The sequence below is a fragment of the Rhinolophus ferrumequinum genome, chromosome 21 (assembly GCF_004115265.2).
Source record: "Rhinolophus ferrumequinum isolate MPI-CBG mRhiFer1 chromosome 21, mRhiFer1_v1.p, whole genome shotgun sequence".
NCBI classification, from domain to species: domain Eukaryota; kingdom Metazoa; phylum Chordata; class Mammalia; order Chiroptera; family Rhinolophidae; genus Rhinolophus; species Rhinolophus ferrumequinum.
In genome coordinates, this window is record NC_046304.1 from 16,781,285 (window position 1) to 16,805,752 (window position 24,468).

Sequence of the window (24,468 nt, forward strand, 5' to 3'; positions counted from 1 at the left end):
AAACGAGGGCCAAAATCAAAGCTGGGACGGGGGCCTGGGTCTGGCGAAAGGCTGACGGAGAAGGAAGGGGAGCAGTGCAGAAAACAAGGAGGGGTGAAACAATCTCCATCTGGTCAGATTTTCAGACCTTAAAGTTTCCTACTGTCCGGCTGTCACAAGTTTCAGGATTTTTAGGAAACTGCCTTTGTCCTGAGCACAATGTGACATCCCAATTTTATCCCGAGGCCTGTTCCGGGCATTCTCTGTAAAGAGCCCCACCTTCCTCCTTAGCTCCAACCCTACCTGGTCAACAGACTGCTCACATTTCTGAACAAATGCTAACAATACCAGCGGTCACCCTGAGGGCTCGGTCACAGTTCACGAAGACTTGGTTTCCAGTGAACCAGAGCAATCAGGGCAACTACGCTGCCCATTCCCGAGACGCGAGGACCGAAACCGTTCTGTGGGGCCATCCTCTTCCGTCAAGCTGCGCTGGCCCAGAGCCCACGGTGGACACGGTGGGGCAGGCCAGGGGTGAGGTTCTGAGGTGGCGTTAAAGGTCAGTGTTCCGTTCCTTAGGTAGCCCCGGATCTGGGTTCCTTTTCGTTAGTGATAAAGTAATATGCGACTCTGGCGCTGCACATTACCGTTGTCGTTTCAGATGATCTGGAAAGTGCTTTGGATGTGAAAATGAATGGGAAGGAAGGGGAGCAGAGGGTACGGGACTCCTGGGCTCTCATAGCTTCATCTGAGCAGAAAGCCTAGGAAGCTTTCTTTTCTAGGAAAGCTGCCTGGTTTCCCTCCACAGAAGGCAATCCCTCCCCTAGGAGTCAGGTGCAGAGTGGGAATAAAGAAATGGAGAAAATAACGCTCAGTTTTGGGTCTGCCCCACATCCAGAGGACACTTGCTTCCAAGGCCTGGAGCACACAATACTCTTGGGTGAGAGACAGAAGAAATCTTCCCTTCGCTGTACATGGAGAGGGAAATGGAGATGACTGAGAAATGAGGAGAATGCAGGGATAACTTGGCCAAGTCATGAAAAGTACCAGAAGCAAAATATGTACCCAAACTGGGAAACACGGAAGAGTGGTCCTGCTTCCATTTCCTTCATAAAGAAAAGCTCGTGTCCTACACATGTAATCTGCCATTGCATGAACTCAGGCCCTACAGCCAACCTCAAACAGCAGCCGAGGAAGGGGTGAGTGAAGTCTGGGCTTTGTCACCCAAACTGCCTGGACAGGAGCAGGGTAAGGAACAGGGCTACAGTCAGTGACAACTGGACCAGTTGAGAGCAGCCCAGAAATAGCAAGCAAATGTGGAGATTTTTCACCCAGTGCCGCCTCTGCTGCAGGAATCCGGTCACCGAAATCACTTCTTTGTAACCTGGCCCCTACTCGGCTTCTCCCATTAGGACAGGAATGAAGACAGGGCTTGGGAGACACACAGTAACCACCCCAATGTCCCAGGAAGTTTCAAGATTGACAATCTGAGAGTCAGCGTGAGCCCAGGAGCGGTGGGGGGATTCCAGGGAGCTGGGCGTTGAGGGTCACTGGCCAGGGGGGAAAGTGCCCCTTGTCTGCTCCTACAGTCTCTTTTTAATTAGTTTCTCCAGTTTGCGGATGCGAGATGACTCCTGTTCTGGCGTGGGAGCCAGGAGGGACAGTGAGCTGGAGCTTTCCGGCCCTGAGGGAGGGGTGGGGAGCCTCTGGCGGAAGAGTTCCAGCATGCTGCTCTGCTCACTCCGCTTCAGCCCCTGAGGTGGAAAGAGAAAGGAGAATAAGGTGGAGTCTGGGCCCTGGACTGCCCGAGGGGAGGCGCCGCAGCTGAGGCTCTGCAAACAGCAAAATTACTCTGGGCTGAGGGTCAACACTTTCTTCCGGGGAGTTACCAGCCCCGGTAGTAGCCTGGGAAAGACGCAGAGGAAGAAAGAAAGATAATAGGACAGGAGAGAGAGAAGGGGTTGAGAGAGAAGAAAGGACAGGTAAACAGGGTCGGGGAAGGGGAATACCCCTCTTCATTCGGCTGAGCAGTGGTCCTCGACTGGGCAGGGCGGTACCATCAGGATAAGGAAGTTCATATGCCCGGGATCCTTCTCTTCAAAAGGCTTCTTTGTGTCTGGTTGGCAGCATGGGGCAGGCGTACGCACCTCGAGAAAGCTCCCCAGGGACCCCACACCCCCAGATAAGAACCACCAAGTGTGAGAAGGATGTACAAGTCGCCAGGAAGAGACACTGCGCCCACCTTCATGTCCAGTATCTTCTGGAAGGTTTCCGTATTGCAGTCTGTAAGCAGTTTGATGTAGTTGTCAACAAACACCACCAACGGTTCATGAGGGGCCATCACTACCTACCAAGGGAGAGAGACAAGAGCAGGCCTTACGGAAGGCTCACGATGGCAGGGCAGGGGACCACGTAATGGACTCTGCAAGATTTCCTTAAGCGGCAGCAACCGCAAACGCAGGAATGTCCTCATGGCCTATTTCATCGCGACATTCAATTAGAGCAATGTTCCCTACATTTGCTGAATGGTAAGTATCATCTGGATTGCTTCTAAAGTGCAGGTTCCTATGTCCTTCCTCTGAAGATTCTAATTCTGATATTTAAAAAATCAGATACTTATCTGATTATTTAAACATCAGATATTTATCTGATTTTTTATTTGGAAAATCCCCAGGGATATATTTTTTTTAAAATCCCAGGGGATATTTTAAGTATCAGGACCATTTGGGAAACACTGTGTTAGAGGGTCTTCTGTTTGAGACATTTTGTGGGTTCGTGGTACCTACTCCGCCTGTCTTCCCACACCATTGTTCCTGAGGACTAGGCAGCAAAAGGCACTGATTTAAGTGGATTTTCTCAAAAACAAAAACCCAAGGCTGCCTCACTCTTTCCAAGGCTTACAATCTGGAACTTCATTCAAGTGATACACAAGCAGGAGGAGAGTAATGGCATTGCAATCCTCACATTCATTTCCATTTGGTTTTTGAAAAGCAGTGTCTGATTTTCTTCCTCCAACAGACGGGTTATGTTTTGAATTCCTGAGCATGTAACTCAGAATGGCAAGGAACAGTTCACTCAGGAATTCTCTGCAGATAATTCCCCGACTCTGCTCTCCTCCCTGCTGAGTAAACCAGCTGCGGAGGAAACGGATTATTGGGCTGCTTCCAATTTCCTCGGGCCATAAGCTCAAGGCTTGTGCAGGACCCTCACCTGGTCCCTCCAGTGTCTCAGGTCCCACGGTTGCTTTTTAATCCTGCCATTGTTTGAGTCCTTCTGTCTGGGAGACCGGCCTGAAGAGCCTGCAGGCACTGTATTTTTAAGGGCATTCCATCATATTTGTTTTTTAGCCCTCTCCCCCCTCCCAAACAAGCCCCCTCTCTTCTCAACAAGTACAGGTGGCAATGAGATGCAGGTGCTCAGGACTTCTGACATTCGACATTCGCAACATCGTATACTATTTTGTTAAACGGGGCTTTAGAAAACCCATCCACTGATTAGTTTCTGAAACATCTGTTCAGAGTTCTTGTCAAGTTGCAGAGTTTGGAAAGCCAAAGAGGCTTATGTGAGAGGGAGTAACTGATAGCTGGGCCGGAAATTCCTGCTGAGGAGCAAAGAGACCCCTGACTTAGACATTGATTCACAGAGACAACCCACCTAACTCGCAATCCAGGCCCAATCTTATTACAAGAGCATCTCATTACAATGGAGAACTCATTTTCAGGAAGAATTACTGACCCCCAACGAACTGTCCACTGACTTTCAACAGTATCTGATGAGGCCAAAATTTAGGCCTACAAAGAATGTGCACAAGCCTCTGGGACGGACGGGGACAGGCCCGAACCTGCGCTTGCAAAACCAGTACTCCTCGGAATGAGCGAGCAGACCACCAGCCTCTCCTACTAGAAACCCCGAGGAGGACACAAGTCTCACCTTGAGGATCATTTCCGCCCGGGTCATGCCTTTCACAACGATCTTAGTGTAACTGGCAGGTGCTTTCCTCACCACCTGCGAGCCGATGGACGGGAGATCGAGCAGGACCATCTTCAGGGAATGGGTGTCCAGCAGCAGCTGAGGGAGCAAAGCAGAATATTACCAGTCACTTCCTGTGGACACAACACCTAGTACACCCAGGCTGATGAATAACAGTTTCCTGATTTTCAATGTAATACATTCTCATTGGAGAGAATTCAGAAAATAAACCAATGTAAAAGAAAAAAACATTAGTTATAATTCCTAGTACCCAGGAAAAATAACAAGCAGCCTTAGTTAAAGGTAGTAGAATTCCCACCACTCTCTCTGCATGTACAGTTTTATGACCTGGGTTTTCCACTTAATATATGAAGTTTTTTGAATTCTATTTTCCAATCTTGGCAGTTGTCATGCAGGGTGTCATGCGGGATCTCTGGTCCCGCTCCCTAAATAAGAACGCAGGATATGGTGAGGCCAAAAAGGACCACCCACGGAGCCACAGATAGGGGAGCCATACCACTATAGTCTCGCTGGCGGTAGGGTTGGAGACACAGGAAGCAGGAGCCACACTATCCGCTACCTACCGTCCACTTCTCTCTGCCAACCCACCTCACTTGCTAGCTGCAATCCGCCGTGCCAAATGCAATCTATTCATGCTAGCTCAGCCACCATCTTTTTGCTAGCCCCCATTTTCTGCTAACATAGCCACAGGCAGTTATATTAGTGGCCAATGGCTCACTGGTTACAGCTGACGGCCAAATAGCCACAGCTGATGGCCATCCAATCACAGTTGATGGCCATTTACTACCCGAGCACCTTTCCACGTGAGGGCGAGAGCCTGGAAACTGCACTCCTGGCTCTGTCCCCACAGCAGTCTTAAAAAATGATTTTTAATGCCTATGTAGTACTCTATGGTATGTGTGTGTGTGTGTGTGTGTGTGTGTGTGTGTGTAACTTGAATATATTTAACCATTTCCCCATAAATTGTTTCTACATTTTTATTATTATAAATAATGAATGTCGTGATGAACAGCTTAGTATATATAATTCTAGATCTATTAATGGCATTTCCTTAGGAGAGAGTCTTTAGGACAGATCAAAGGATAAGAACATTTTTGAGGTGCTGGATAGGTATCTTGAACGGCTTTCCAAATGGAATGCACTTCTTTACATACCTGCCAGTACGACTGCACCCTCATCAGCCCTGAAAACTGTCATGAAAATCTTGCTTATTCAACAGGCAAAAAATGGCGACTCAGCACTGCTTTTGTGAAGAGTGTAAGGTTTGTGTCTAGATGCATTTTTTTTGCACGTGAATGAAAGTCTCTGAATGCTAGTGAGGATGTAGGAGATTAAACCAAATTCAAACATCTGTGTCTTCACAACAATCTGCTGTTTCTGCTGTTGCCGTTCTCTTGGATGCTCATTATTTGGAAGGATATCAACTTCTCTGATGGCCCACCAACAGGAATGTTTCGTCTCATTTAGTCTTTACAAGACCCTGCCCCGTAGGTATTTATTGTTCCCATTTTATAGAGGAGAAAATCAGAGTTCTAGAGGTGAAATAAATTGCTAGAAGTGTCTCCCATGATGGACGGGTTGGGTGACAAAGTGGACAGGAAGCTGTACTTCGTCTTCCTGTTGCCCAGGTAAGTGCTCCAGGGCAGTGCTGGCTTTGAGCTCACACTGTGCCCTGCTGACAATCTGCGTACTGCTAACCTGCTGCTGCTCGTGGCTACCAAGTGGTATCATAGAAATGGCTGAAGCCTGATATACTCTGGCCTGTGGAGTTTAGGAGAACGGAATCACATGCTCACCAACCGCTCACATGTAGCAGTGGGTGACAGTCCCACTACCACCACCACCACCATAAACTCGGAGGGTCAGCCTTATGTTCAGGACAAGGCTTGCCATACCTGCCACTGCCTGCTCCTCTCGGAAAGCCCTTCATTATGGTATCCAGCAGGGACGGAGTGGGATCCCTTCGGGCCCTGGGACACCCTGCCTTCTCTCCTTCTCCCTATACTTTCCTATGGACAGGACAGTTACTGACAAAAGATGAACTCATTAATGAGAGACACTATCAACGGTCATGGTGATTGTAATTTTGACAATGGTATTAACACTTGGAGAATTTATCAATGTTTTCCTTGGAATAATTTAGATGGAAATATTCCTCTCAAAAAATGGTGAGGTATTGACGAACTTATTCTAAAGTTTATATGGAGATGCAAAAGACCCCAAATCGCCAACATGATACTGAAGGAGAAGAACCAAGTGGGAGGACGGACACTATTCGACTTCAAGACTTATTAAAAGGTACAGTCATCAGGACTGTAGGGTATCGGTGAAAGGATTGACAAAATAGCTCAATGCAGCAGAACAGGAACCCAGAAACAGTCAACTGATCTTTCACAAAGGAGCAAAGGCAATACAATGGAGCAAAGACAGTCTTTTCAACAAATGGTGCTGGAACAACTGGACATCCACATGCCAAGAAAATGAATCTAGACACAGACATTACACTCTTCACAAAAATTAATTTGGAGTGGATAACAGACCTAAATGTAACATGCAGAATTATAAAACTCCTAGGAAAAAACCTAAATGATCTTGGGTATGGTGATGACTTTTTAGATACAACACCAAAGACCTGATCCATGAAAGAAATAATTGATAAGCTGGACTTCATTAAAAGGAAATACTTCTGTTCTGCAAAGGACAATGTCAAAGGAATAAGAAGACACACCACACACTGGGAGAATATACTAGTGTATGTAAAAGACACATCTGATAAGGACTGTTATCCAAAATATACAAAGGACTCTTAAAACTGAACCATAAGAAAACAAACAACCTGATTAAAACAATGGACCAAACATCTTAACAGACATCTCACCAAAGAAGATATACAGATGGCAAACAGGCATATGAAGAGACACTCCGCATTGTAAGTCATCAGGCAAATACAAATTAAAACAATGAGGTACCACTACACACTTATCAGAATGGCCCAAACCTGGAACACTGACAACAGCAAATGCTGGTGAGGATGGGGAGCAACAGGAACTCTCATTGCTGGTGGGAATGCAAGAAGGGTACAACCACTTTGGAAGACAGTTTGATGGTTTCTTATAAAACTAAACATATTCTTACCATACAATCCAGCCATCACATTCCTAGGTACCAACCCAAAGGAGTTGAAAACTTATGTCCACACAAAAACCTGTACATGATGCTTTTAACAGCTTTATTCATAACTGCCCAAAACTTGGAAGACACCAAGAGGTCCTTCAGTAGCTGAATGGATAAACTGTGGTCCATCCAGACAATGGAAATTATTCAGCACTAAAAAGAAATGAGCTATAAAGCCATGAAAAGACATGGAGGAACCTTAAATGCATATGACAAAGTAAAAGAAGCCAATTTAAAAAGGCTACATATTGTATGAGTCCAACTACTGACATTCTGGAAAAGGCAAAACTACGAAGACAGTAAAAAGATCAGTGGTTGCTAAGAGCTGGAGGTGGTGGGTTGGATGGACAGGTGGAGCACACAGGGTTTTTAGAGCAGTGAAACTACTCTGCCTGATACCATTATGGTGGATACATGTTATTATACATTTGTCCAAAGCCGTAGAATGTATAACATCAAGAGTGAACCCTTGGGGCAGCCGGATGGCTAAAAAGTTGGTTCAAGTGTGAGCTCTCAACAACAAGGTTGCCAGTTCAATTCCCACATGGGATGGTGGGCTAAGCCCCCTGCAACTAAAGATTGAGAACGGTGACTGGACTTGGAGCTGAGCTGCGCCCTCCACAACTAGACTGAAGGACAACGACTTGGAGCTGACGGGCCCTGGAGAAACACACTGTTCCCCAATATTCCCCAATAAAATTTATTAAAAAAAAAAAAGAATGAATGTACACCGTGGTGTGGGACGAAGATAATGGAGGAGCCTGTCATTTGGGGGGGCTAGGGGTATGTGGGAACCCCCTGTACCTGCCCCTCACTTTTGTTGTGAACCTTAAACTGCTCTACAAAAATAAAGCCTTTATTTTTAACAAAATGGTGAGGACGCTACATTAAGGAAAGTAATTTCATGCAGTAATGTAGCCAAACTTTGTAGGTTATTCAACTGCAGACCAGGAAAAGTGCTAGGGCATTTGGATTTTGCTAGGTTTCCAGAGACAAAAATTCTTGCTTTCCTAGTATCTGTTTTTTGAAAAGGCCACAGGCTCACAGAGAAAGGTACCCAAGCACGCAGAGCGGAGATGAGCATAGACTGCAAAGAGCCCAGCCTCAGAACACTTCCTGGAGCCTCACTGGACATGAGCACTAGTCTTCCTCAGCGGTAACCCTACACATGCCTCTCAAGAATAAGTATGCTAAATTCCAGGTATACTAAACACCTAGATAGAAAAAGAAGAAAAGAGAGATTATTTTTATTACTTATGGGTAGAGAAGAACGGGAAACACAGGTAAGAATGAAAAATCTACTACCTTAAAATAAGTCTGTATCCAAAGACACATAAACAAAGTAACAAGGCACAAACGGGGAGGGGGTACCTACAATATCGGGAAAGGAATAATATTCAGCACACATAAAGATTTCTGCAAATCAATAAGAAAAAGAGCAGCAACCATAACAAGTGGGGCAAAGATCTGAACAGGCAATTCACAGAAGCAAAAACTCAGGTGCCCACAAGGTTTATGAAATGATACATGACCTTATAAGTCATCTAGTAAATGCAAATGAAAGCCGTAATTGTGTAACATTTTGTACTCATCAGATAGGCAAAAGTAAAAGAGGTTTATGATACCAAGTGTTGGCATGGATATGGTGCAATGAAATTCGCATTTATGGTGCAAATATAAATTAGTTAAAGCTCTTTGGAGGAAATTCAATAATATTTTCTTACTCAAAGACATGCTTAACCCACAATACAGCACTCATACCCTGTAGAGAAATTCTTGCTCTTGTAAAAAAAAAAATGTTTCCTGTATCCAGTTTGTAAAAGCAAAAGACTAGAAACAACCTAAATGTCCATCGACAGTAGAATGGATAAACAAATGGTGACATATTCATGCAATGGCATGTGATACTGAAGTTAAAATGAACGAACTTGAATAACATATATCCATATGGATAAACCTCAAAAAACATTATGTGGGGCAAAAAAAAAAAAAGGAAGCGGGGGAATGATATGTATAGTACAATTTTTATAAAGTTTGGAAATATGCAAAACAAAATTACATATAATTTGTGAATATATACACATGTAACATATCAAAACACATATGGGAATGATAAAAATCAAAATCAGAATAGTAGTTACCTCTGGGCATGGAGGGAGAGGAATGGCAGGATAGGGTTCCCAGGGGGCTTCAGCAATAAATGTAATGATTTACTTTATATAAAACAGACCTAAATCAAATGTGGGAGCATGTTAAGATTTGACTGAGTGGTGAGCTGGTATTCTTGACATTATTTTCTATACTTTTATTAACTGGAAATATTTTTCTTACTTCTTTTTTTCAGTATGCTATTTAAGGCCTGGTGAGGATTTGACTTTATCTTCCATGTAGCAAAATTTCAGAGGCTTGTCAAAATCAAAGCCATGTCTTAGCATTATTTGTTGGTAGGAACAAAACCTATGGGGATACTTCCTACTTTTCTATACTCTCTACTTCCCAGAGATATATTATATGCATAAATAATTGTATAGTCTTAAGTGACAGGAAGAGTTCTGAATGACCCATAGTTTTCTAGTGTCTCCTGTATCTTGAGATATGACACTTTCAATCCTTGGCCAGTCAATACAATTCTGTCCACACCAGACAGCTGAAGAGACGGAAACCATGGTCTTAGGTTTTATAAAAAGCAATGCAGTCAGGAAAGGCAGGAGCTAGTCTGACAGACTTAGCAGCTGTCTGTGGGAAGTGAAGGTGAAAGGCCCCATTTAGGAAAATCTGCTGGTTTTCATCTTTGAAGATAGCTAACAGTTTATCTCCTTAGGCGTGAGGTATTGTGCAAGATGTTGTCAGCCATCGGCTAAATTTGTTTGGGCCTCAGAAATAATTTTTGGGGTGGTGTGGCTCATGTTGTTGATGTGCTACTGGGGTACATGCTATGCTTATGAAGGTCATCATCACTCAGTAATGGAAAGCTTTGAGGTTCACTTCTTAAAGTGCCTCCTACTCTTGGGAGGACACCATGACTATCAGTAGTGATGAAAACCTTGAGTAGATAAGATAACGTCACTCCTAGAAGGTAAAGAACCATATATGCACAGCAAAGGTCTTCAATGAGGTGGCACAGAAGCGACAGTTCAAAATATGACAAATGGATGGACCAAGGTGGGGACATGCTGTTGCTTTTTCTCTTTCTCTCATGTTTTAAAAAGTCAGGTATAACTTTCATACAGTAAAGTACACAAAAACCAAGCCTGTAGCTTGATAAACTTTTACATACGTATATGCCTTATTGCCTAACCAAAGACATAGGACATTTCCAGCACCCCAGAGTGCTCCCTCATGTTCTCTTCCGGTCAATGATCTCTCTTCCTTCTCAACGAAGGTGAGCGTTCTTCAGCCCTCTATCACTGAAGATTGGTTTACTGCTCAATCTGCTATGAACATTCTTGTACATGTCTTTCAGGGGTCGTATGCCCTCATTTCTCTGGGGTGGAATCTGCTTAAGTGTAGAGCTGCTGGATCATGGCGTAGGCATATGTTTAGCTGTAGTAGAGATTGCCAGTTTTCCCATTTGGCTGTGCCAATTTCTGTTCCTACCTGCAGTGTATGAAAGTTCCAGTTGCTTCACATCCTCACCAACACTTGGTATTGTCAGTCTTTATAATTTTAGCCATTCTGACATCCTTGGGGTTTTCATTTACATTTCCCTGGATGATTAATAGGTTTATTAGGTTTTTGGGTATCCTCTGTATATACAGTGTGTGGTAAAGGCCAAGATTAACTTTTTCCCCCATGTAGATATCCAAATGCCCATTTATTGAGAAGATCATCCCTTCTCCACTGAATTACAGTGCCATAAATCAAGTGTCTATATATATGTGGGTCTATTTCTGAACTCAATTCTATTGGCCTATTTGTCCCTGGTGCCAGTACCACACAGCTTTAATTATGATAGCATTAAAGTAAGTTTTGATATCCTGAGGTTTAAATCTTCCAACTCTGTTCTTTTTCTTTAAAATGATTTTAGCTGTTCTAGGCCTTTTGTATTTCCATCTAACTTTTAGACTCAGCTTATCAGTACACACACACACACCCCACCCCTGCTAGGATTGTACCAATTCTATGAATTAATTTAGAAGAATTTACATCTTTTGAGTCTTTTAATCTAGGAACATGAGCTATCCTGTGATTTTTGAAGGCTTTCTTTAATGTGTCTTAAAATTGTGTCATTTTTCTATGAAGAAGACTTGCACATTTTTTGATAGATTTATTCCTAAGTGTTTAATGCTTTCTTGATGCTATGGTAAATTATTCCATTAAAAATTTTTAATTTTTAAATTGATTGTTGCTGGTACATAGAAATATTAAAAACATTAAAAATAATTTTTTTAATACTGACCTTATACCCAGCAACCCTGTTAAATTTATATTCTAATAATTTGTAGATTGTTTTGAATATTATCATACACAATTGTGTTCTGTGTTAAAAAGAACAGTTTGGTTTCTTCCTTTCTCATCTGTGTATCTTGTATTTCTTCAAAAAATTTTTATTTTATTTTTTTGCCTTACTGTTCTCGCTAGGACTTCAAGGGCAGCGTGGGACAGAAATGGTGACAGCAGATGTCCTTGTCTTACTCCTGATGTCAAGAGAAAAACCTTCCTATATTTGACCATTAAGAATGATGTTTATTGTCATTGTTTTCATTGACTGATCCATTTGTTTCACAAGCTTGTTCGCTCCTCCCATCTCTAGTCCTTCACGACTCTGCTGATGGTTGTAAATGCCTCTGGAGAATTGTAGTGCCTGTCTCCTCACTGTGTGTGAAATAGAGGAGGACCCTTTTGACTGAGTGACAGAAGAGGCTTTAAGCTCTCAGTGGAAAGGATGGTCTCATAGAAATCAAGATGGGCCACAGCTAAATCCGACAGGGAAAAGTGAGTGGTTGGGTAGATCAGAGATTCACAAAGCTCTTTAGAAAGAGAAAAATGCTGTGCAAAAGGAGGAAAGCTCTACTACTATCTGAGCAGAAGCACATGCACACAAAAAAGGAAGGAGAAAGTTTAGCTTCTCTGAACTCACGTTCTACAATCAGAAAATCTAAAAGGAAGTCAGTTTAATTGCAGAAGTATGGAAGTTTTGTGTCGACCCCAAAATAAAATTTTATTCTGGATTACACATGAGTGAGTATATGTGGGGGGTGGACCACTATTGTTTCTATAAAACTTTTGTTATCGTGGAGAATTTCAAACATAGATAAAAGTTCACACAATAGTACAACGAATCCTTACGCACCCATCACCCAGCTGCAACCACCAGAGGCAGTCTGTCATTCTCATCTCACTTCATCTGTGTTTCTAAATCCTGCGGTTCTCAACTGGGGGTGATTTGGTCCATCCCCCCCCAACCACCACACAGATGTCTGGAGAGGTTTTTGGTTGTCAGTATTGGAATGGTGTTACTGGCAATAGTGGGTAGTGGTAAGGAATGCTGCTAACACCCTATAACGCACAGGACAGCTCCCACAGCACAAGATTCTCTGGCCCCAAATGTCAATAGTGCGAAGGCTAAGAAACCCTGCTGTATTCACTCCCTATCCCTTCAACTTAATTTTTTTGAGGTAAAATTTACATATATTAAAATGGACAATTCTTAACTGTACAATTTTGACAAATGAATTTACCCCTGTGATCCATACCCTCTCATAAGTTTTTGTATATACCCTGTATCAGATTCAATAATTTCCCTTCTATTCCTAATTTGCTAAGGTTTTTTTTTTTTTTAAATCTATCACATGTAAGCATTAAATTTTATCAATCCATTTTTTTTAAGGAGTGATTAAAAACACCCTGCCACATTTAGGATATTTACCACGAAGACCTATACCTGAAAATAACCATCCTGCTTCCTTATTTTTCCAACTGCAATGATGTACACACTATGTGATTTTCTTTTTCTCTTTCCTTGGTGTTTGGGCTGGAAAAAAAAAATCTAAAACTTGCTTTACATATTTTTTTCCACATGGTTTTGAATTATGTGAAGTTAAGTCAATATGGTCAAAATATGGTATATACTTAGAATGGACTATTATTCAGCCTTAAGAAGGAAGGAAATTCTGAAGCATGCTATAACCTGGATAAACCCTGAAGACATGCTAAGTGAAATAAACCAGGCATAAAATAACAGCTGTTATATGATTCCACGTATACGAGGTACCTAGAGTAGTCATATTGAGAGAGACAGAAAATAGAAAGATGGTTGCCAGGGGCTGAGGGGAGGACAGAATGGGGAGTCAGTGTTTAATGGGAACGGAGTTTCAGTTTGGGAAGATGAAAAACCCCTGGAGGTGGGTGGTGGGCAAGGCAGAACAACAATGTGGATGTATTTACTACCACTAACTCGTACACTTAAAACGGTTAAATCGGTAAATTGATGCTTTGCATGTTTTATCCCAATAAAAAAGTCAATATAGCATATAAAGATAACACAAAGGACAAGAAAATAATTTCACAGACATGAAATATATTGCTCAAAATATTTCCGACTCCCTCAGAGGACAGATCTAGAAGGGGCGTGTTAGAGTGTTTGGTTCAGTGCCCTCATTGAAACACATGGAAACTGAGCCCTGAGCAGGGAAGCCACTGCTTGTGATCACGGGGACCCTCAATAGCAGAGTGGGGACCGGAGCCGGGGTCTCAGGGCTCTTCCCCAACACCATGTGGTGCTGCTTTCTCTGTGGTAAGTTTGTGCGGATGGATTCCATCTCTGCTGTGCGCTCACTCACAGATGCCACGGCCGTAAGACTAATGAATGACCCTGCAAATCCCACCAGATTCTCTGAAAATCGCAAACTAGCGAGAAGCATTACAAATACTGGTATGGTTCAGTTCCACGTACCCTTGCAATCACTCAAGAGGACTCTGGGGCCCAAGATAAATAATTCACTTTATACAGTAATTGGGAAGAGCAGGAGAATGTCTCCTTTCCTATTTTCAGCACAAGTATTAAACTGTAATCTAAATGGAGGATCTGGTACCTTTGTGGCAAAGCGGAGGCAGTTGAGATGAAATGTTAGCTTTGAATTTACAGTTTTATTAAAGCTTGGATTATAGCTGCTACGAGATGTTCAGTCTATGACCATTTCTTTGTTAACTTCTTGATTTCCATGCTTCCACTGCCTGTGTGATCACACCTCCAGCTACGCGACTGCTTGGGTTTCTAAGCCCAGACGCTTAAGGCAAGTATGGACCCAGCTAAACCTGAACTTCATGTGGGACTCCTTCAAAGGCCACACTGCCCTTTAGTTCCCACCCACGCCCTCCCCCAGGCTGGGCCCGTTGAGATCCATGTTCCCCTGTCACCTACTCATATTTGCCTGGGGTCTGAGAAAGTAAAACTCCAGTTTCACAGATGGTTTTCTCATCCACATCTCAAAGCAGAACTAAATACTGGCTAAATTGATATTTTTGAAGATATGGGCTTTGAGTCTGAGCTGATTATTTTAACATTCTTTGAAAGAAGAGAAAATCTGAGGAAAATAGTTATGATATCGGATTTATGTGACAATATGAAAATATCAGGGTTAGTAGACACGAAATCAGCTGGCAAGGCCTGGGCAAAGCTGCAATGTCATGAAAACATGTTCTCAACGAGTCGATGTTGTGTTCCAGTGGCCTCATGTCTAGAGACAGAAACCTAGTAACTGAGAACTGTAAAGCTGCTTCTAGACACACAGATCGTAATCGTGCCACATCCTCTCTGATTACACACAGCAGTGAGGTGAACAGAATCAATTCCCAGTAAACATGCACTCGTGAAACTGGAGACAACATGTCAGGGCATTGAATTAGTTCTATACTTGTGATGTGCAAGAGGCAAGAGTTTCAAAACACTGAAACGTTACAGCCAGACATAGTCAGTGTCTGAATCCATGCAATCTCCCAAGGAGTTTTCTGGGACAATATTTTTGACTCTGGTTGAAGCTGGTCAGCCAGACAATCAGCGGCAAGCACTGACTAGGTGTTACTATGCGGGGAGATGGGAAATGAAAGCAGAAACAGAGTCGTGTCCCTGGTCCGAGGAAGCTTCAATTAGTTAAGAGCTGGCACTTGTTGAGGGCTTACCATGTGCCAGACATTGTGCCAAGTACTTTCTGTGCATTATCTTGTTTAATCCTCATAACTACCCTGCAATGGTTAACCCCATTTTACAGACGAGGAAACTAAAGTGCTGGAGGTTAAGTAATGTGACTAAGGACAAACAGTTGCTACACTGCAGATAGGATCCAGCCTCAGACCTCTGTGCTTCTAAGCCCATGAGCATACTATACTGCCTTTTCACAACCTCGGAAGGCCACTCACTTACAAAAAGAATATAAAAACACACCGCCACTTATCAGATTCGAGAGATTCCTGATAGTCACAGGTATTACGTCTCTGGCTTTGATGCTTCCTGAGACCCATGATGCACTGGGCGCACGCCAACTTGCTGTCTTCCTGACCAGCACAGCTGAGAGCCCCGTCTGAGGGCAAGTCACTGAGCTGGGAGAGGGCTGGGCCTCTACCAAGTCGACTAATTCGGTGGAAGAGCAGGAAATGTTCTGAATGATACAACCTTCTTGCTTAAAAATGTAGTTTGAGTTCTTTCAAATATAAAAAAATAGCTGAAATGGGTTCACTAAGTGTTGCCTGGATAGAGCCTGGAGAAGATTTATTTTAATGACTATATGAGATCATTTATGATCAGCATATGAATCGTTTGCATTTAAGTAGGTGTTTTTAGAGAATTAGGGGCTGAATTGTAGTGTTTGCGTCTTTTTAAAAGTATCACAAACTACTCTCTGAACTCAAACTGAGTAGGTGGTGGCTGAAAGGAGGTGACTTGGCTGTCGCAGTGCTGAGGGGATGCAATCTAAGAAGAGATGTCGTGAAGCACAGAATTCAAGTGGACGGAGTGGGGCTAATCCAGGAAGGCTTCTTGGGTGAGGTGAACAGTTTCTCAGCATCAAAAAGATAAGCCTTTTGCTACTCTTAAGTGATCTCTGTCTCAGCAACTATGGGATCCAAAATCATCAGAGCCTTTGCTGCTCCCTCTCCCTGGACACTTTTCTTCTAGTCTCTCTCAAGCCCCAGCTCTCAGAGAAGCCGTCTCTGACCTTCCAACGTAAAGCCATTACTTCCTCATGCCCCTAAGATATTTTTTCCCATCACCCAGTTTTATACCATTTAGCACACTTAAGTTGAAATTATCTTCCAATTTCTTTGTTAAATTGTATATTATCTGTCTTTTCTTCTCATCATGAAGGTGAGATCTTTTCTGTCTTGTTCATTGTGGTATGCCCTGCGTCCAGAACTTGCTAGGTGATCAACAAAAAAATGTAAATAAATGGATGTCTGAATTAAGCCATCAAATCATCCCCAAAGAGGGGAAATCAGCGATTTTATTTCTCTAGAGCAGATCTGTACTGGAAAGATATGTGTTTGATCTATGACCAAAACCATAAGGAAAAGGCCCTATACCAATTTCATCTCACCTGTTCTGCTCCCACCATACTAATTGGCTTGCACTTGAAGAGGTGGGTGATGAACTTGGGAATGAAGGAGCTGTGGATAAAAAAGAAGTGACAAATTAGGCTTATTCTCTCTTCTGTAAAGAACTGCAGAAACAAATTTTTTTAGGTCCCATTTTCTTCCATACAGAAACGGAGAATCGAAGTAGATACTTCTGTGGCCTATCAGCATCCACTGCTTTCTTTTTCTTTCCAGCCAAAGCCTTGGCTTTATTTAGGTACACATGGCCTTGGGATGTCAAGGGGAAGTTGATCCCTCCTAAACTACAGAGGTGAATTCTGATTAGCCTCAGCCAGGAGAGTATGGCATTCATTCCCTTGGTAACTATTGGTCCTGAGAAGCGGACATGGTCTAAGCTGGCCCAGTCAGACTGGAGGGAAGGATTTTATTGCATGGCTGGGGCAATGCTCTCTTCGTCTTTAGGGTATTCTTGTATTTGGTTATCTCATGTAGAGCAGCCATTTTTTCCACCTTTCTGAAGAGGAAGCCAGCCCCAAGGTCAGCAGGGTAGAGTCAAGAAACTGGGTCCCTCACGATGCTGAATCACTGAATCAACCACCCTTGGCTCTATCCCCACTCTGGGCTCCTGGTTATATGAAATAAAAAGTTCACCTTCCATTTAAGTCAATTTGAGTCAGAGCTTCTGTTACTAGTAGCTGAAAATATCCTAACAGATATGAGAATGGAATATACACGAGGTAGTTATGGGATCTTAAATGCAAAAACACGCATATGAAATAATTGTTAAGGAGTAACTTTCAGATCAGGAATGAAATACATCATCTCTCCAAATTTACTGGGGACTGAAGGGCAATCTGGGCCAGGTGTACTGATAATGATGCTGGTTTGGGGGAAGAAAGAGACATTTTAATAGGTCAGGAGGGATTTTTAGAAAAAACTGCAGAGGCCTGAGTAGGGGACGCTGGGTTGCGCTGATACAGAAGGTGTGGAAACTAGAAATGCCTATAATCCAGGCCAAGTCCAGAGCGACAGACCAGGTGTCCTAAGGGCCCAGGACCGAAGGAGGAATGGTGGCCATCAAGCAGGATTTGCAGGCTGAGAAAAAGGCTGGCTAGCACCCCTCCTCTCACTTTTCAAATGCTGCTCTCAGGCTTGTGAACTACATCCTATCATCTCGCTACATCTTTTCCTCTGCACTTGTGCCCACTCTAATATCCAGTGACTTACTGGACATCCCACTGGAATGGCCCACTGGTACCTCAACCCAGCATACCCATGACTCAGCCCTACCCCGGAATCCAGGCTCTGGACTGGCTCTCATCTACCCAGTCACCCAAGTCAGAAACCGGGAGTTACCCAAGACAGCTCCGTTGCCCTCAACCCCAATATCCAACCAATTACCAGCTCTTCCCCTGAACTCCCATATATGTCCTTGCAACCATTCCCACTGCTGCCCTTTCTCACTTGAACTCTTTCAGTTGTTTCCCAACTGGTTTCCCAACCTTCAGCCTCATCCTTTGTAATCCACCTGCTGCCAAAAGGATTTATTTCAAATGCAAACATGATCAAAACCGTCTCCTGATTAAAACTCTTGTACAGCTGCAGACAAGGCCTTCCTTGATTGTCTTGATACTCTGTCCACAGACTCATCATGCTAAGCCCTGGCACCCCATGCTTCAACCCGGTTGAGCAATTTGCAGATCCCATGATTTTGCAGGCTATCTGATGCCTCTGTGCCTTTGCTTGCACTGTTCCCTCTGCCTGGAAGGCTCTTCCCTAAAGCCTGTGGGTCAGTACACACACGTCTCTTGGACTCTGCTCAAGGACATCTCTCCTCTGAGGCCTTTCCTCAGTCACCATATTCTTCCTACCACATTATACAGAGTCCACAGACCCCTGGCCAAACATCTAACCTACTTTATTACACTTATTTGCTCACAAATAAGTGTTTCTCTTCACTTGACTGTAAGACAAATGAAAAAAGGGACCATGTCTATTAAGCCAAAGCACTTAATTCTGTGTCTGGGACCTAGTAGGTGCTCAAGTGAATGAGTGTTGAATAAATAATAATGTAGCAGCTGCCACTTTTTGAATGTCAGCTTGGTGCTAGCACTCTATCAGGAAGTTTACACACGACTTCTCATTTTGTCCCCTCACCACTGTTAAGAGATTGTCTTATTAGCTCCATTACTGAATGGAGAAGGATCAGCTTGGTGGATAAGGGAAGTCACTTGTGTTTCAAATAGTAGTTTCAATCCGGGGCGTGATCTGAATGTCTAAATAGGAAAGGCTGTTGCTTCAGAGACCAAATGGAGGGAAAAGGAAACACCTATAGCTCGGCAGGGCAGGAAGTTAAAGGGAAAGGAATTTAAATGCCAGAGATCAGATCTAGGGGAAGGTCTGCTGACCAGGAGGGAGAATAGGATGATTTAGAAAGGAGTTTTCAAACCAGAGCCAGGCCAAACAAGAATGTAAGATTGAATTGGTGACGAATCGCAATGGTACACACCGTTTATAACACTAAGTTACTTTACGCTAGAGTAGGCTTCGGTTATGCCCTTGAATTGGATGTGTGCTAGTCTACGGGGTGGGGGGGTTTGTAAGGGACCAGGAACTTGTCTTTGGGGGAGAAGTTCCAGCAATGTAGGGGGTAAGTGCTAAGCGCTTCTCCAGCCGCTTGGGGTGGGGACAGCTATTGCTCTGGGCTGGGGAAGCCCACACCGCTGAGGGTTCTAGTCTTCCACTGGGATTCTACAGGCATGAAAGGGTCCCAAGGATTAAAACAGAAAGCCCCTTTCTAGATCCCAGATTAAACTTTGCCAGATGTGACAGAGGGGCATCCTCGCCCCAGCTCACTCGACATGGGCTTAGTAATAAAGTGAACGGGCTCTGAGAGACTGTGAGGCTGACGCCGGGACTAGCCCCGTAAATGGACCCCTGACTCACTGTGACGTGAACGCAATTAGACCCCTGTGCAACCACACTGGGGATTTTTGGCCATAGTCAATTTTTACAGAGATATTGTTTCTACCAGGTGCTACAGGGAGCATGTGATTTATCAGCAACGCTTTTAACACACACTAACGAGCACCCAAAGAGAGAAGGGAATATCAACTCCTGGTTCATCTGCCATACTGCAAACATCAACGCCTCTCTGGAGAGTCCACTCTATCCTTTCCTGACAAACTGGAAACTGAAGCTGACACCACAAGCCACTCCGTAATTGTTGTTCCTTAGGGATTTATTTGTGAGGGAGAGGAAAAGCCTTAATTGAATACAAACGGGGAGAGATTTGCAGAAGACAGAAACTTGGAGTCCTAGCTCCCCTTTGGGACTTGGACGAGAACAACCTAAATACAGTAGCGTGGCGTGGGCTGACCTTTCCGCAGCCCTCCCCTGAGAAGTTCGCCAAAGCTCTTGCTTGGTAATTGGACAGAGGCGGCACTGACCCGCTACAGAGTCTGGTCTCAGGGGAATTAGTGCTACAGCCAGATGCTGGCTCACTGGCAAGGGACCAAACTATTTCCCTGCTTCAAAACATCAAATGAGAAATGGCCACACACGAGGATATGGCAGGAAGACATGCAGCTCAGTGTTCACCCTATCTATCTTGGCAAAGAAGCTCCCTGATTTGCTCTTACCAATTTCTAGTACCTTCCCTGGACTCAAGGACATCCACAGGTGGATAAATTCTGGTAGCCACGGTAATAAGTACTGCGGGGAAGGAGGAAGAGAAGGCTCAAAAGAGACAGAACCGATGGTTCCTATCTTTAAAAAGCTTTTATAATCTGGTTGAAGAGACAAAATGTATATATGAAATCACTGAAAAAGAATTTTAATTATTCAAACAAGGGCGGAGGCAGGGGCACAGTATGTCCACGTGATTCAAAATAACAGGGTCCTCCCGCTCATTTCTCTTTGCCTTGATGTGATTGCTGACTGTACTGCTGTGACGGTTACCTGTGACTTTAGTTTTACTGTTATGCTTCCCTTTGGGTACAAAAGATTCGTTGGCCAGTTGGCACCGGAATAAGCTCCAGCTGGATGGATGGTGGGGCCACCTGGATTATGGGCATACTTACGGTAAGTATGGCATCAAAATAACCCAGGGATGGGAGTGTGCCAGGACTTACTTTGCAAATTTAATGCAGAACTGAGTGAAGTATTTCCGCGTCGAAGCCAGGTTGTCACGGATGATGGGGACGTTCTGCTTAATGTGAAGAATGACAGAGGTGACATAGGGGCTCTGGTCACCAACGTGCTCCACATTCTGCCACTGCATCTGAAAATGGAGATCGGAGAAGCCTTTAGATCCCTCACAGGAGGACAGCCTTACTTGTTACCAAGGAATGGGCGGGGGGCGTGGAAATTAGGCCACAGCTTGCCACCACAGCTGCCGTTTTGTTTTGGAGAGTTTCTCTTACCCATCGGTCGTGGCTGATTGTTAATTAAAACAAGTATCCCTACCTTATTCTTGACAGTGAGCTGTCACTCAGGCATCTTTTTTTACCCTGCCCCTTTCATGCTTGAAACAGCCTTCCCTTCCCACCTAATAGGCCATCTTCTAAAGGAACCCTCACCAGACAGATGAATTGGATCCTATGCTTCTGTCAGCTATCCCACCCGAAAGGGACTGTAGGAGAACAGGAGAGGGGCATCCATTTCTGAGCAGATGGTAGCTTGGGAGGCCAGAGAGGTGGCTGGGTTAAATGAAATGAAACACGGCCAAGAGTTAACTTATGCCTTTCTCTTGGGAGGAGTTGGGGATTTTTTAAAAAGGACACTAGAAATGATATGACATGTGAGACTTGCTTTGAAACATCTGGAGTTGGAAGGAGTACATGAAACAAGATTAGTGAATCTGGGTGATGGGTACACGAGGTTCATTATGCTGTTTTCTCTATTTCTGCACGTCATTGAAATTTTCCATAATAAAACATTAAACTCTTACTCCTAAAACCTTTGGGATTCTGTCAGGATTGCAATCCAGGGAAAGCAGAGAGGCTCTCTGGCAACCCTGAAGGGGCAGGTCAGAGGGTAAGACAGGGAATGAAACTGGGAGGACGGATGTGGTCCTTGACTAAGCCAGGAACAAACATGAGACCTGCGTAGCACAAACTCGCACAACCTGAGCAGAATCAGGGGAAATGTTCTGGAGAACATCTACAGCAAAATGGAGAAAGCAGCAGTGTTGTAGTGTCTCTCCCCGCTTGGGTATACACAGGAGAAGAGGTCCCCGCCTGTGAGGAGCGGCAGCGGATGGCCACGCTAATCCTGAAAAGAGTGGGCGTGTCCAGGAAGAACTCTGCTGAGTCAGCCTCTCAGCATGGAGCAGCGCTGTCTGTTAAAAAGATCCTAAGCCAAACACAAACCATATAATATGCTCATGGAAGGAGGGCAGTAGTTCTGAGGCCTTGATGTCTCTGGCAAGAAAACACTATGTTTATAGAGCTCTTGGGGAAAGGAAAAATTCAATACTGAGAGAACTTGTTTAAAAGAATTGTATGGTACATGGATGATTCTCCAGCTCCTAGGAAGCTCAGGCGACGCTATGTTTTCTCCCAATGTTTCTTCATTATCAGCAGATACTTATATTCTAAAAGCTTTAGAGGTGCGTAGGCACAGAACCACAGAAAAGCAGGAAGGGACGTCCATCTTCATGTTATACGAGTAGATCAGAAAACCAAGGCACAGAGACATTAAGTCTGACGCCAGGTTTCACTACAAAGCTCCAGATAGAAAAGGGACTGCAATTTCTAGCTGGGGAAACAATACACACAAACAATGGAGAAAACAGGACAAAGGTCTAATATGAACTGACCTTATATGTTAATGCTTTGCTTATGTGTAATGTTTTCCTTATTTTCATTTATCTTATTCAAGAAACTTCTTTTTCCATTTTAGAGACTGAATTTTAGAGACTGAATCCATCTAAACAATGAGCACCCTAGGTGACTTTAAATGAGCTCACAGGGCAGGGCCAGAATTGACAAGTGTTGTCAATGTGTACACTTCACCTTGTTTTCCCAGCTCTGCAGCAACACTCACAGCAGAATGCCTGGGGGAAACACAGTACACTGGGAAAGCAGCTTGACATCCCCACCCTACAATCCACATGAAGTGCTTCCAGTGATGACTACTGAGCTTTCCAAGTTGGCAGCATTTTATATTTCAACATCCCAAGAAGTTAATAGACAATTGTTAAACATTACAGTTCTCCATTCATAGAAAAGAAGACCATAAAGGGAGGTGGCGACATGCCCTGTCATTGGTTACAAAGCAACTCTGAAACAAGGAGTGTGGGGTGTGGGACTTCAAGTTCCCGCTGGCGAGCGAACTCCTCTTATTCACGAGTGGCCATGTCACTTGCCCACATTTGGAATACATGTGGAAAGATGTGATTTGCTTTAATACTTTAGCCAGTTACAACTCCACTGCTAACAGAAGTATTAGCAAAAGTCAAGTGGATTCGTGATTTTAAGTCAGCTCGATGAAGTAAGAAAACAATATAAACTACTGGAGAACTAAGAAAGTTAACATCACTTTTACTATTTATTAGAAAAATGTGCAAAACATAGTTAGCACTGACTCTGTCCAGTCATTGCCTCCAATGGTAGATGACTTAGGGTTTGGGTTGTCACGTGAATGTCCCAACATACCTACATGACTTACCACATGCAGGTTGCTTTGCCTGGCACTTTGAATACATCATCTCATCTACTATTCATACATGATCTCATATAATATCATGGCTTGTAAATGAAGAAACTCAAAAAGTTCAAAGAGGTTAAGGTAACTTGCCCAAAGTCACAGAGAAGCGACAACCCAGATCTGTCTGAAGCCCAAGCGCTATACCAGGCTGCTTCCTAGACACTTACTAAAAAAGAATTTTTAAAAAAAGAATAAAAGCACTTACAGGGCCTTAGTTCAAGGTAAGCCTGGTTTCTCAAGGAGACGTTAATGAAATATATAGCGATCAACCAAAGCACTCTTTCAGAAAAAGAAAGGACAGTAGCTTATACTGGGAGAACAAACGTCATGAAAACCCATCAGTAGAAATAAGACTTCAAGTTTTCCCGGTAAACTTGGCACTTGACATTTAAAATTTACCCCTCCATACTTAAAGTATTTCCTTTTGTGCTTTTTGTTTAAGAGGTGGGGTGGGTTGAGTACTACTGGTACTACTTAAATCATAAAAAGAGGAGTTTGCAAATAAGTAGTAACTAAGATATAGAGGGTTGACAGAAACACAAGCAAGGAAATGATAAAAAAAAAACAATGCTAGAGCCTCCAGGACCCCACATGTAGCCACAGGGACAGACTGTGGGGCCCAGGGCATCACTAATGCCCATGGTTTCTGTCGCCTAAGGAAGGAGTGTGTGGTTGATGTCCACACTTCCCAGGGAAGGTTGTGGAGATAATCACTTCCTAGAAAGAACCCGCTATAGCAGAGAATTCTGACCAATTCACTCATCAGAGAACAGAGCTCTACAACCAGCTTACTACACAACTTGGTTTTCTCTATGGCTATATGAAGCTTGGAAAGAAGTATCTTGAGAAACTAATTTTCCTCAACTGAAAATTCAAATTCCCACCTATTCACTTTGATCACAGGGCTACAGATATACAGAGCACAGACTTAGACATTTGGATTCTGGGAACATTTCAGACAACTGGAGTCTAGTGTTATGGTTTAGGGTGCTGGGACAGTGGCCCCAAGCAATGGCTTTTGTTCAGACAAGCCCTTTTGCTCAGGGCTTGCCTGGGTTACTCTTACTCATACAACAAGCATTTGCT

General features: G+C 43.6%; 1 protein-coding gene across 2 annotated transcripts in view; it reads right to left on the reverse strand.

Moving 5' to 3' along the window:
- Positions 1-1,557: 1,557 nt before the first annotated feature.
- VPS53 (VPS53 subunit of GARP complex) overlaps positions 1,558-24,468 on the reverse strand; it is a 149,010-nt gene continuing 126,099 nt past the window's right edge. For both annotated transcript variants that reach the window (XM_033089976.1, XM_033089975.1), the window contains exons 18-22: positions 20,805-20,953; positions 16,674-16,743; positions 3,910-4,047; positions 2,222-2,326; positions 1,558-1,733 (exon numbers count right to left, since the gene is read on the reverse strand). In XM_033089976.1, coding sequence (XP_032945867.1) covers positions 1,563-1,733; positions 2,222-2,326; positions 3,910-4,047; positions 16,674-16,743; positions 20,805-20,953 — 633 coding nt within the window. In that variant the 3' untranslated portion in view covers positions 1,558-1,562. The remainder of the gene's footprint in view (positions 1,734-2,221; positions 2,327-3,909; positions 4,048-16,673; positions 16,744-20,804; positions 20,954-24,468) is intronic.